Raw genomic sequence first — 13023 nt, 5'->3', positions numbered from 1 at the left:
CAATGCATTTGGCGTAGTCCAGTTACTCAACGGTGGCGAATTGGCAGGCTCGTGCAAAGATAGCAAAATGCGTGAGAGTGAAAGCCTCCCGGATAAGAAACGCGAAGTCTAGGTTACAACGCATTATTACTCGTCGATCTCTTCAGTCTCTTCTCTAGCCTAGAATAAGGGTCAAATTGACCCATTGAGTGCACACGTGGAGCAGGCCCACCTTGTTTTCTTCAAGTCCGCCAAGTTCACGTACAAGACCGGAGTACGGGTATTCCCGGGGTACAGTTGGCCTCTCTGGAACGAGCGCGTACTTGCATAGGAAACCAAAGCCAACGAATGCCGAGAAGGCGAGAGAAAGCTGAAACAAAGCCTTATGCGGAGGAATCGGGGGAGCATCAGGTCCCCACATGGACAGAACTTCGTCGTATTCTTGTATCTGAAAAAAGGTAAAGTCTGAGACGCGATTACGCGCCGGGAACTGGGTAATGTGCTGACCGGGTCACCGAAGTTCCGTCGCATCTGTTGATCCCACCAGCCTCTAGCAGGAAGTTCCTGGTCGGAAACCCATGGAAGGTCAGGGTAATCGCCTAGTTGAGGGTCTTTTTCTTGGGGTTTGAAAGTTGCAGGCGTTGCATAGGCGCGCCATGATAGGGGGGACAAACTTAAATGTCGCTTGGACACAACGCTGCTAATAAGACGTAGTGAGCTCATCGGAGTCGAGGTGAAGGTTCAGTGTTATAGTGATCACCCAATAAGACTACTGTCAAGACCCCAGAAATAACTATCAGGACACCGGACACTACTGCGGACCCACGACGTCTGAAGCGAACCCAAGCGACGGCATCTTTCCTATCTTCGCGGCCCTGCAAGTCTATGAATGGTACAACCTTCATGACATGCTTGGAGAAGATGCGGCTTTCCTCGGCCATTCCCCAAATTTTTAAGGTAGATCAATTTATCGTGTTGATTTAAGCTACACTGCTGACTTTCGAAACCTGGCAGGCCTCATAAACTGGCCTATCCGTAGCGTCCACTATCATTTACATGGCCATTGGCATCTCACATACCCATGCACCTTCTTCCTTCACCATGAACGATAGCCCACATACGAACATCGACGTCGACCTGCTTTCATTGCCAAAATGTAAGCGGCTTCGCGGCGAGGTCATTTCGCCTTTGACATATACAAATGACATCGTGGACTTGTGAGCTCTTTCTTAACAAGCTTCAACTTTCGTCGTTCTCACCAATGATGTCTCAGTGATCACTGGGATCATATGTTCATAACAAACTGCTGCAGGAGCTTGACTCTTCATGATTTCGACGGACCTCCATCTACAATTCTTGATCTCGGATGTGGGCGCGGTCTTTGGGCCATCGAAGCCGCCAAGCAATGGCAGGTTGGTGAGAATACATACAGCACAACCGTATTTTTCACGGAAGTGTGCAGGGCAGCATAGTTGTTGGTTTCGACATCGAGCGCATGCAGCCAGGCTTTAATGTCCTCGAAAAGTCTGTTTCTCGTCGGTTAAGATGGGTTCAAGGCAATCTGTAACGTGTTCTCTGCGCGTTTTATGTTCTGCGTTATATCTGATGCACTTCTTCAGACTAGAACAGCTACCATTTACGACCAACCAATTTGACTTCGTGAGGATGGTCCGAATGGGGTTGCACATCCCGGAAGATGAGGTTAGTGTCACTGACATCGACTTATTGACTTGCTAATGGCCCTTTCACAGTGGCCATCAATTCTGGCGGTAAGCGAGTCATCTGTCGCGTGTCGTAAAACCTTTTGAATTGCTTTTGCCCAACTCACATCAGGAGATCGCCCGCATCCTCAAACCTCACGGTGTACTCGAGGTGTGGAGCTGTTCTTCGGCCGTATTACGTATGGAGCTACCCTGACGGACTTCTAGATTATTGAAGAAGATCTATTATTTCCCTGCCAATCTACGCGATCACACGATGTGACACCCAGTAGCGGACAGTGTTCTGGTAGCTCTACCCAGAGCTCGAATACAGTTGTAACTGCAACCTCTTACCACGAATCTGTTTCGTCCTTGAAAGCCAAAGATGACACAAATACCAGCCTAGATACGCTTTCTGGAACTTCGTCAACCTCACTACCCTCCACGCTGGATGCCAAACTTAAGCATCCAAAACCTCCAGATCCTCAAGATCACACACGACTTCAGCGCGCGTGGGAGGAAATGCTATACAACTACTTCTTGTCACCGCAACTACTTTCCGTCTTGCCGTTGTATCTCTCGTTATCATTCCCCAGTATTCGGTCGCATCCCCCCCTACAAATTCCCTTGCCACTCGACTCCTCGGCCAGACAACAGCTGATAACCCAACATTCGGTATCGACTATACAGATTGATCCTGCAACTCTTTTTGAGCTTCGAGCCTTGTCAGCCCAACCGTCATTCGAAGCCGATCCCAGTGCCCGTGCTTCTGTGATGACGGCAGGGGATTCTGAGCAAACCATGTCGTCGTGGGCATGCATGCACCTAGCTCGGACCGTGCGGACAATCGTAGGTTGTAAAGAGTCGATCTGGAGTGCCTACGAAAGACTGTATAGCGAAGACCCCACACCCCGAGTTGTCCGAACAACACAACAGAAGCCTACCTCAGTTCGGTCCGACCTCCGCCCGTCGCCTACCAATCCACTTCGTGATTACTTTGAACGCGATTGGATCAACTGGGAAAAGTAATTCGTTCGCTTTTTGAACGAACGAACCTACTCAACTGATTTTTTGTTTGTATTCCTACAGCGACATGGCAGATCGCACTAGCTTACGAGGGCGCATGCGAGCGGAATTGACGTGGAACGAGCCCGTCGGTAAACCTCCAGATTGGCGCCTCTGGCGTAACTCTCTGCCGCAGGAAAATGCAAGTTCTTCTCAAGATGAATCAGCGGAATATTGCCGGAGCCTTCGTGGCTTTGTATGTTTTAAATCATGAATCATGACACACAACTTCATAAATATACCCCTTCATCATACACCATCTCGCACATGCTTCAATGAATGGACTGATTATATTAGGCATTTTCCGCACATCTGTGGCTCCTGTATATTATATAGGGCCTTCTGCATCTAAACCATTATTGATATGAGTGATCGGATTCGATCATCGCAGCCGCGACGTTGTGAAATCGACTTTAGAGTTGTAAGGGTTGTCAAGAAGCAGCTGTGAACTATACGTTATTATGTATCTATGCAGAGAGGAGCTTGTAAGGAGTGGATCAAAAGTGTAACAAGATTTGGACAAGATCGATACAGTACTAGCGTGCATCGATAGTTTAGGTATAGGGCCAGGATTGAAACATGTGGAGGTTAAAATGACAATTGCTCTTTCCGACGGAATCATTTATAGTATGCCACGCTTCCGATCGTGGCTGGCAAGAAGTTCAAGACGGTCGAGAACGTGTGAGGATTATGAAATAATATTTTCCGTGCCGAGTTGCGATGCAAATGAGGCCTCATACGTTAGTAGGCATGATGAAAGACCTGCATTTTGATAGGGTGAGGAACTGCCCAATCACCAACCCTCCGTATCCTTATTGGTGTCACCTTCAAACCAAGTGAGCGACAGTTCGAGGTTCTGAGCAACTTTCACAAAGAAAAAGTCATCGAGCTGTGGAGGGAGCGAGGTAGACTCGGGGTCAGTACGAATGAAAGTGCGATCGACAAACAAAATCAGACAGGGAACAATCCCAACGGGAGATTCACACGGGCTCACAGCGAGGCGGATTACAACGAAAATCATAACCACAGCCCTTCGTGATCATCTGCCAGACCAAAAGAATATTGACCGCCATGTCAGGAGCATGCAGACAGGTGACTAGACGGATACGATGGTGATTTCCGTTGATAGCGAGTCAGGCTACACAATCATTACATCCACAGATGGCCAGGTGGCCGCCATTGCCAGACGGGTGCACGGTGACAAGACGATGGTGGAATACTACCAAAAGAACCCACAACCTCTTGAGCGATGTGGTGCAGTCCATGATGATAGAGATGTGAGCCGCGATGTCGGGTGGCAAAAGGGAAATAAGCGGCGAGAAGGTAGACTCTGTGGAAGTATGGAGAAGTCAAAGTGATGGACACAGGATTCGCTGGTGCGGCAAATGAGGGAATCGTGGTCGATACTGACGTGGCCAATACGGTACTTGCATCAGTGGCAGTCAACTTCTTTTTGCGCTGCCAACTTGAAGGAGCTTGACCTTCCATGCCACCCCCTTCTGCATAACAATGATCATGACCATGATCTCCCCTCCCGCATGCAGGTGTCGTGTAAAGCATACCACCTAGATTATGCTTATACTAGGGTAGCCGGGTGATAGGGTCTAGGTTATACCCTGCTCTTGCAGCTCTTTCCGCGCGTGCGTACTCGAATTCTGGGCAGGAAGAGGATGTGATGGTTTGCATGTTGAGAAGACGTGATGCCCCGGAAATAATACGTGCCGCACAGTTTACAAAGGTGTGTCAAGATGTATTGTTGCCATAATGCACACAGGCGTCGCCAGCAGTCCCAAGAATAAACAGGAAACGGTTTCGTTGTCGGCGCAAAAATCCATGTCCAAGAGTCTTTCCCGAAAAATATGTGCTGTCCGATAAAATGGAGGCGTCCGCCGAGTCTTGAGTCATCTTCGAGGTATGAATAATCCAGCTGGCGAATATGATACCAAGTGCTGATATCGTTGCGATGGAAAAGGTTATACGCTATCTTCGGTCGATTGTACCGATATTTTGATTATCGCTGTGGGTTATCGAGGATCAATGGCTTCCAACGGTTCCGCATGCTTGTTCTCGAACAAGTACTTTTCAAGATCAGCGCAAGATCAACAAGTGGGATATGAATTGTTCACGTGACGCATTTTTACATTTAAAATTAACGCTCACTCTGGACCAGACGAGACTATCTTATCTGCGGCCAGACCTCTGCCATAATGCCTTCGCTTGATTCTTACAAAACACAGCTCCTCGAGCAAGCTGCACGAGTCGGTGCTCTCAAATTCGGCAATTTCACGCTCAAATCTGGCCGGTGAGTGACATACATAATTGTTTCCATCGACTTATCCTGGACTTACGCCAGTAAATCTCCTTACTTCTTCAATGCGGGTCTCATGTCCGATGGGACCATTTTATACACAGTCGCACAAGCTTATGCTGCCACCCTCTGCGCTGCGGCCTCTGGTGACGATGATGATCCCATGGTCAACCCCTTTTCCGACTTCGATATTCTCTTTGGACCTGCCTACAAAGGCATTTCCCTCGCAGCTTGTACCTCACTCGTACTTGCATCCACGTATGACCGCGATGTCAAGTTCGCATACGATCGGAAGGAAGTAAAGGATCACGGTGAAGGCGGCAATGTCGTGGGATGGCCGTCAGGTCGCAATCAGAAATGGCGCGTAGTGATTGTGGACGACGTGATGACCACTGGCCTTGCAGTAAGCTCTACGATAAAACTTGTGGCTCGGCAGGGTGGAGAAGTGGTTGGAGTTGTACAACTTCTCGATCGGGAGGAGTTTTCCGAGATAGACGAGCGGGGATGCAAGGTCAGCTCGGTGATGAAGCTGGAGACTTTACTGGGAGGCAAGGGGAAGGTGCGAAGTGTCTTGAAGATGCGAGATCTAGTACAGTGGTTAGAGGAAAAGGAAGCACAAGGGCAGACAACAGAGGAAGAGAAGAGGAGTTTGCGGGCGATGAGGGAGTATAGAGATATATATGGTGTGTCTTCGTCTTGAGACTATATACTCCTTTGAACTTGAATGTATTGGCGAGTATAACTATAGAAATTATAGCATCGATTCATGATAATCAGAAAAACCCTCGCGACTAATTTCTTGGTACTCAATGATGGCGTTCCTCCTTATATCCTACCGGAAGAAGTGTGCACCAAAATAGTCTCCTGGCCAAAGGTACCTTAGGCTTAAAGAACAGGCGAACAAGAATTAAGATCTCCATGGGTTAAGAATTAACGCTCCGCGTAGGTACGTTTGTACCAGATATGGTATCTCAGACAATGATATGAGGTGTCCTATCTTCCCGAAACGCAGCAGTCTAATTACTCCTGAGTATGGCGGCATGCGTGGGCGGCTAAAGCTTTATCGTGAGTGCTAGCAGAGAGAAACCAGAAATAGTCCAATACCTTAGGCATCTCCTCCTGCCGGTGCCCATCGCATCGACCTGGCCCCAAACGTTACACTATTCGATCATGACGCTCTGAAACATAACTTCAAGTTAGTGTGTATGTTGCACGCTCAACTTACTATCTTGTATTGCCTCAGTTGGTTCAACTCCTTCCGCCAACTAGATATATGAATATCGACTTGGACTTATGAACTTGTTCTTGTTGGGTACCTTCATTCTTGTTCGTCCGGCTCTGCTGAGGGAAGGCTATGAACGTATCAGTAGCGCAGTACTCGTCGGCCGCTTGCTTCTACCAACTGCCAGAGGGCGATTGGCTATGACGGTCCCAATCCTTCCTGGATGAATTCATGTGATCCCATACCAGACAGAAGAAACTATCATATCTCCCTAGGCGCACCTCTGGCATAAGCAAAACATAGTAGGATTAAGCATTCTGGATGGAGCGTATGGCTAAAATTTGATTTTATGTCTTCCCATCACAAAGCACCGGACTGAAGACTCTGCCTGGGCATTAGCAGTTGTACTGATATGCATGGCCACATACACCTCAACACGTCAAATTATCCCACTGCAGACCCGTGCGGGTAGAAACGACTCGTCAGGTACAGTATTCGGTATCGTTCGAACTGTTACGCAAACACGTCCGTGGACCATCGGCAAGCTTCATTTCGAGGGCGACATTATGGAAAATTGAACGAATGGACTCGTCTGGCATACGGGATGGATACTTGTCTTTGGGCAGTTATCATAATCAGGAATATATCGGAAGATTTTCCATACTTCCTGTACCTAGCATGCATAGAGGCAACGTAGACTCAGGAGTTTTGACCGTGATTACGGAAAGAGATATATTACCATATCGGGAATACCAAGTTTGAGGTGCCTGCAAGTCAATCTATCCAATCCTCGTGTGCATTCTCTTCTTTTGATTTTTCCTATTCTTGCATTTATTCTACACTATGGCCGAGGCTACTACAGACGCACCAAAGCCTGCAGAAAAACCACGGCTGATCAGCGAAGCCGATGTAACAAAGTACAAGGTATGAAGGCCGTAGTAATCATCGTGCTTGGTTCGTGAAGTCTGATCGAACGACTGCGATGTCGTATAGACTGCTGGTGACATCGTACACGATGTTATGAAGAAACTGATCGAACTCTGCGTCGAGGGCGCAAAGATCATCGATCTTTGTATCGAGGGTGACAAGTTCATTGAGGAGGGGACTGGTGGAGTTTACAACAAAGCCGTGAAGGGTGTTAAAATGGGCAAGGGTGCGTCAGATCATTTTTATGTTTTTGAAACGATGTTCATGACTTTTGACAAAAGGCCTTGCATTCCCCACATCGATTTCTGTGAATAACACTGTCTCCCATTTCTCCCCTCTGGCGTGCGTGGATTTTCATATTTCATCGCGTAGACCCTTTTAGAACTTTACTCTATTATAGTTCAGATCCCCTATCATCCCAGGCCCTTGCTAAAGGCGATGTAGTAAAGGTACACATCGGCGCACACATCGACGGTTTCGCTGCCATCAGTGCGGAGACCATTGTCGTCGGCGCATCCGAGCAAGAACCCGTAACTGGCAGAAAAGCAGACGTAATTAAGGCAGCTTGGAATGCAGCTGAGATCGCCATGAGGCTCGTGAAGGTTGGCAACAAAAACTTTACGGTCACCGATGCCGTCGCGAAAACTGCGGCGGCGTGGGATTGCAAGCCCGTTGAAGGTGAGTTTTGTGATGAACTCAAGTGCAAGCAATTCGCATCTGATGCTACGGATTCAGGCATGCTCTCTTGCCAGCAGTCGCAAAATGTCATTGATGGCAAGAAGCGCATCATTCTGAATCCGAACGAGGCGCAGAGACGCGATATTGAGTCGATCACGTTCGCGGAAGACGAGGTTTATGGAATTGATATTCTCATTTCCTCAGGAGAGGATGGCAAGGTCTGATGCTAAATGCAAACGAAAAATGAATCTTGATCGTTGAACATTTCACAGGCACGTATTGAGGATTCTCGGACGACTATCTACCAAAAAGATAGCTCAGTAACTTATCAGCTGAAGATGAAGAACTCGCGTGCTGTGTTCTCTGAAGTGCAGAAAAAGGCTGGCGCCTTTCCATTCAATGTTCGTGCACTGGAGGATGAGAAGAGAGCAAGACTTGGTCTTCAAGAGGCCGTGCAACATGGCTTGATCAAGCCGTATGAAGTCGTGTACGTGGATCACGTCCCTAATTCCTGACGCATTTAATGACATCGCCGTAGGTACACTCCTGCAAACACATTTGTGGCAGCATTCCACTTTACGATCGCATTAGTTCCTGCCGGCCCGCTGCTGCTGACTCACCCTCCGGTGTGGTACAAGCCAGAGCTGGTGAAGGCTGAGAAGGAGTTGGAAGATGATGAGCTCAAAAGCCTGTTGACCAAATCCCTCCGTGAGAGCAGAAAGAGTAAGAAGAAGGCAAAGGAAGCTGAAGGTAACGCGGATGACGTATAAGAAGCCAAATAAAATTTACGTGTAAAGTAGACGATCGCAGTTCGGCGATCGGTGAACTCTTTCTGTACCATGAAGGCTGTCGAAGGGAACTATGTCTTCCTTACAAACCATTGTTGTCCACATGACTCATCACCTAGAAGGTCCCTTGTTTTCGTTCCGAGTTCTCTCCAAACTCGCCAATAGTCCGGGCTACCAGATCTACGTTCTCCAGAAAGCCATTTGTCGTCAGTCTCGCCAGTCGAACAGTTGAAGTCGCGAATGACCTGCGTTTCGTTAATATCATGTATGCGATAGTAGGCGATCTCTCGTGAATACATACGCGACGAGATCATTGCCGTCCACCGTCAAAGTGCGTTTGACGGCTTCTCTCTGAAGCTCTGGATCCACGTCAATCACTTGCATTGCTATCGTTGCATGTTTCGGGTTTGCAAAGGGGACTCTTATGGTACTATCATGGTGGTAAGTTTTGGACGAGGTTGGAAGATTCAAGACAGGAATATGCTCAGGCTTACACCGTATGCCATGGAGTATCGGTCATGATGATGATGGCAACTAGTAAGTTCCCTCCTTGGCTGCTTTGTAGCTGCTAGCAGTACTTGTTGTTTGACGTTGAGGTAGCGTGGTACTACCAGCTGAAGAATCGGAAGATGATTAATAACCGGTGCGAGCGCTCCGAGCTCCGAGTCCGCAAATGTTTAAACATGCATTGAACACAACCACCCAACATTCGCCACAGAAGTAGCCTCGTTCGCCATCGGCATCTGATGATCGTCGATAACTAGGAGACTGCGATGCGTTCAACTCAAGGAACGAATCTGAGGGTACTCTCATGCTTCTGGATGTCTCAGCGTTTCCGAGTCAACGTTCAGATTGTGAGACATGGTGCCACGGTCGAAGCTGCGGACGGCAACAGCTCCGAGTTGTCGCGATGATTTTCCAGGCAACACCATTTCTACCGTACTAGCTCAATTCGAAGCTTCCTCTGCGGCGTACTGTATTCCGAATTCCATATAATCAGGAATGAGTTCGTGGATTCCTCAATAACCTAGTGGATATGAGCTGAATTAATATGTTGTATAGATCTATCTTGGACGACTGCGACGACTGCGTTGGTCGCAGCAGTGACGATCTCAAAGGTCTTCAAGTTCGTTTCGGGTCTAAAGGTGCGAAGCTTATGACTTCAATTTTTTTACGATCATAATCGACATTAATCTCTTCGCTTAGGCAGTGGATTACCTTCCGGGCTTATGGGTGCCATTTCAGCCCCTCAGTTTTCTAGGCGTGCTCGTGCCAGAAAGGTCATGGAACCCGGGTATGATGGATTTTCTCTCTCAAAGTACGATACTATCGCCTAATGTAATCCGCTAGGTGTAATCTTCGTCTGGACGTGGAGACATACCAGAAATAGTAAGTGTTGACATCCCCACTACACATCTGGCGCATTCACCGTCATCCCTGTCCACCACTAGTTTATCGTCGCTTTGACAGTGACACAGTCTCGGTGGTACCTTTTTTCTCTGGCGCACCGTCAATATATACACGATCTTTGGATGTCACCAAGCAGGTTGTGACTGTTGGTCACAAGACAGGTGCATTTGGGAAGGCTGATGATATGGGTCGCTTGTTTTTGTGAGTTGACCTCCTCCGTCGAACCATCGCATCATTTCAATGAATGTTAGATTTTGGGGTCCGAATGTTGTTGCGGTGACGTCTCAGGATCAATGGAGAAAGCACAGGAGGATCACTGGACCTGCGTTCAATAAGGATACGTGCGTTTTGTGCTTAGTTTCGGGATAAGCCTACCATCACCTATTATCACAGCTATCAACTTGTCTGGAATGCTACACATAAGGCATATTATGAAATGATTGACTGTGAGGGGTGGGGAGAGAAAGGGACAATAGACGTTCGACGTATCCAATCACTGACAATCAAGGTAAGTGTCTTCGTGCAACGTTCATACCTGAGATTAATCATTTGCAGTTCACCCTCATCATCATGGCTACTGCTGGCTTCGGTCTCCCATTTTCCTGGGGAGAGCCACCCTCTCATGATGGACGAATGTCGATTCAGCAATGTTTGGAAATTATAACGCTTAGAAATACCTTTGCGATTGCAGCTCCAAGATGGGCTTGGAAATTGCCGTTGCCATGGTAGGTCTTCCTTCCCCAATTCTTCGAGTTGAGTGTCATTGACATTCCGATTCATAGGGTTCGGCAGACCCGTGAAGTGTTCGATACCATGAGGGCATTTATGAATTCTCATATCCAGGCGAGGCGTGAAGCCATAGATTCTTCAGCTGATGATGATACATCGAAAGATATTCTTTCGTTGTTTGTTCGAGCGAGCGAACATGATGAAGGAAAGTTACATCTGGACAACAAGGAATTGGTACTCTTTTCCAAAATCTCGGAGAATATTTTGCTGAATGGTCGTTGTAGATCGGGAATGTCTTTGCGTTGCTATTTGCTGGCCATGGTGCGTTTTACCACATTGATCATACTAGAGTTTCAAGTAATTCTTCACAGAGACCACATCACACAGTCTGGCAGCTACTCTTGGTTTTTTATCATTACACCCATTTATTCAGGATGAGATAGTCGAGCAAGTTCACGAAGTCACTAAAGGGCGTGAAAATGGCGAGATTGTGAGCCTGTTCGAAATCAGACGTCTCCAATACATATACATAATCGCATTTTTAGACATTCGACGACTATAGCAAACTGGACAAGGCTCTCGCAGCATTTTATGAAGGAGTCAGAATGTTCCGTATGTGACTTTTCTTCTGACCAGTTCCAAACTGAGCTCCTCCTAGCTTCTGGTGTCTATCTCATAAGGGAGGCGAAGCAAGACACAGTACTCAATCTTTCGGGCATTGGCGAGGAACCGAAGATGTTGCCAGTCAAGAAAGGTACACATGTAAGTTACAATTGGTTTCCCAGAAGATGGTTAGTCATCTCATGCTGTGGATAAATAGGTCATAGTCGACATGATCGGTGTCCGTACGTGATTATATTGTTCTTGGATACTCTTTCACCCTACAGGATGACTAGATTACAACCCAGAATATTTCCCTGACCCCGAAGAGTTCAAACCTGCACGTTGGTATGCGAACAGCACGAGCAATGCATATATTGCAGGCGGCGAAGATCACACTGGTTTTAGTGTCGGTATGTACCATGCTGCCGGTTTCGTCTATGTCAATGGTCATTCAATGCTGCTTCCAGGCCCACGCTCCTGCCTTGGCAAGAAATTCGCGACAACTGAGGCCGTTTGTTTCCTAGTACTGCTTCTACGTGACTGGCGCGTTGAGCCTCTCCTGTCTGTCAATGTCTCTACGGGAGAAAAGGAAACCAAAGAGGAATGGCGCAAAAGAGTCATGCAGGCCAAAATGACTATTACATTAGGTGTCAGGGATGTTCCGCTGACATTTACAAAGCGGGTTTAAGGATTTGTTTTTTGTTTTTTTATAAAGGATCATGGATCATCTACGCTACCATCTGTTATAGCAGTGCAGCATAATATATTTCTTATCTTCGTTGCCTACTGGTTGCTGCAGCTTGACATCCGAGGCTAACGGTATATTATACTTGGCAACTGTGATACATGTAGCTAGAGATTGACATTCCCTTGACCTACATGGCATTTAGTCACCACTACTGAGTGACATTCACTCGGATACTGGCAACATGGATGATTTTTTCATGGTGGAAATGTTGATAAAATTCCAAAAGAGATTAAAATAAAATCCACAGTTTTGTGGCGTACGAAATGTTCCAGTTTTTTCTATTTCTTCATGATGAAAAATATTGATCTTAGTTAAAAAACCACATGCATCAGTAAAACACCTGGCTCCTTACCTTAATTATTTTTCACTTTCCTCGTGCAATAAGTAGAAATAAGCAAGGGTAAAAATAAGTAGATAGCCAGTCAGACCCTTCAGTCATTTTGTACACAGAATCAAGGCCCCAGATGTGAAAAAAGGCTGTAGAATTGATGCTAGCCAGTGTGCAGCCATTCTATGTAGATCTAAGGCTGGCCATTCCTCCTGGATAGCTGTACCAGTTTGTGGTTTGTCCATGTAGAGCTAAGGCTATGTCAGAAATTTCCTGGCAGCATCAAAATGCTCACATGTTTTAATCTACTGACTGGCCGTTAAAATCACATCGTAATAGCTATCATAATCATCATTAGAATCCGATTATAGATATCTAAGCTGAGTTTCAATACAATCACGATCCATTTCGTTGTCACTGATTGACCAGGTTGACCATTGCACATATCCTGCCTCTTTTAATCTACTTCTAACTGTTCTACTACTGTTTGTACCATAGATTTGTGGTATATTTTCTCATGCCCCAGGCTTCAGAAGAT

At 46.8% G+C, this 13023-nt stretch overlaps 6 protein-coding genes across 6 annotated transcripts; 4 read left to right on the top strand and 2 right to left on the bottom strand.

Annotated features, from left to right (window-relative positions):
- Positions 1–126: 126 nt before the first annotated feature.
- F5891DRAFT_1183396 (Ndufb8, NADH dehydrogenase 19kDa subunit) lies at positions 127–702 on the bottom strand (the record flags this gene model as incomplete). Its single annotated transcript, XM_041366276.1, has 3 exons — positions 127–159; positions 212–427; positions 487–702. The coding sequence occupies 3 exons, from the start codon at positions 700–702 to the stop codon at positions 127–129; spliced, it is 465 nt and encodes a 154-aa protein (XP_041231025.1).
- A 49-nt stretch (positions 703–751) lies between these two features.
- On the top strand, positions 752–3151 carry F5891DRAFT_1009359 (uncharacterized protein). The gene is made up of 9 exons (XM_041360586.1): positions 752–936; positions 994–1196; positions 1253–1391; positions 1442–1542; positions 1599–1680; positions 1731–1748; positions 1813–1851; positions 1908–2704; positions 2769–3151. Exons 2-9 carry the CDS (start codon positions 1036–1038, stop codon positions 2956–2958), a joined length of 1527 nt encoding a protein of 508 aa, XP_041231024.1. The 5' UTR covers positions 752–936; positions 994–1035; the 3' UTR covers positions 2959–3151.
- A 1746-nt stretch (positions 3152–4897) lies between these two features.
- F5891DRAFT_1009336 (phosphoribosyltransferase-like protein) lies at positions 4898–5912 on the top strand. Its single transcript, XM_041360585.1, has 2 exons — positions 4898–5046; positions 5098–5912. The coding sequence occupies exons 1-2, from the start codon at positions 4952–4954 to the stop codon at positions 5750–5752; spliced, it is 750 nt and encodes a 249-aa protein (XP_041231023.1). The 5' UTR covers positions 4898–4951; the 3' UTR covers positions 5753–5912.
- A 1115-nt stretch (positions 5913–7027) lies between these two features.
- On the top strand, positions 7028–8917 carry F5891DRAFT_690130 (peptidase M24, structural domain-containing protein). The gene is made up of 7 exons (XM_041372810.1): positions 7028–7198; positions 7268–7427; positions 7483–7543; positions 7602–7879; positions 7937–8097; positions 8152–8366; positions 8418–8917. The coding sequence occupies exons 1-7, from the start codon at positions 7118–7120 to the stop codon at positions 8647–8649; spliced, it is 1188 nt and encodes a 395-aa protein (XP_041231022.1). The 5' UTR covers positions 7028–7117; the 3' UTR covers positions 8650–8917.
- F5891DRAFT_690149 (transcription factor Pcc1-domain-containing protein) lies at positions 8596–9440 on the bottom strand. The gene is made up of 3 exons (XM_041372811.1): positions 9162–9440; positions 8969–9088; positions 8596–8912 (listed from the first exon to the last, which is right to left on the bottom strand). The coding sequence occupies exons 1-3, from the start codon at positions 9185–9187 to the stop codon at positions 8783–8785; spliced, it is 276 nt and encodes a 91-aa protein (XP_041231021.1). The 5' UTR covers positions 9188–9440; the 3' UTR covers positions 8596–8782.
- On the top strand, positions 9319–12360 carry F5891DRAFT_1139479 (cytochrome P450). The gene is made up of 16 exons (XM_041364872.1): positions 9319–9673; positions 9730–9812; positions 9874–9961; positions 10018–10056; positions 10119–10278; positions 10329–10418; positions 10471–10585; positions 10633–10802; positions 10860–11040; positions 11091–11127; positions 11178–11296; positions 11352–11418; positions 11465–11568; positions 11627–11651; positions 11703–11819; positions 11877–12360. Exons 1-16 carry the CDS (start codon positions 9670–9672, stop codon positions 12095–12097), a joined length of 1620 nt encoding a protein of 539 aa, XP_041231020.1. The 5' UTR covers positions 9319–9669; the 3' UTR covers positions 12098–12360.
- The last annotated feature ends 663 nt before the right edge of the window (positions 12361–13023 follow it).

The sequence above is a fragment of the Suillus fuscotomentosus genome (genome assembly GCF_016647785.1).
Source record: "Suillus fuscotomentosus strain FC203 chromosome Unknown F5891scaffold_7, whole genome shotgun sequence".
NCBI classification, from domain to species: Eukaryota; Fungi; Basidiomycota; class Agaricomycetes; order Boletales; family Suillaceae; genus Suillus; species Suillus fuscotomentosus.
This window is presented reverse-complemented; position numbering and strand designations above follow the sequence as displayed.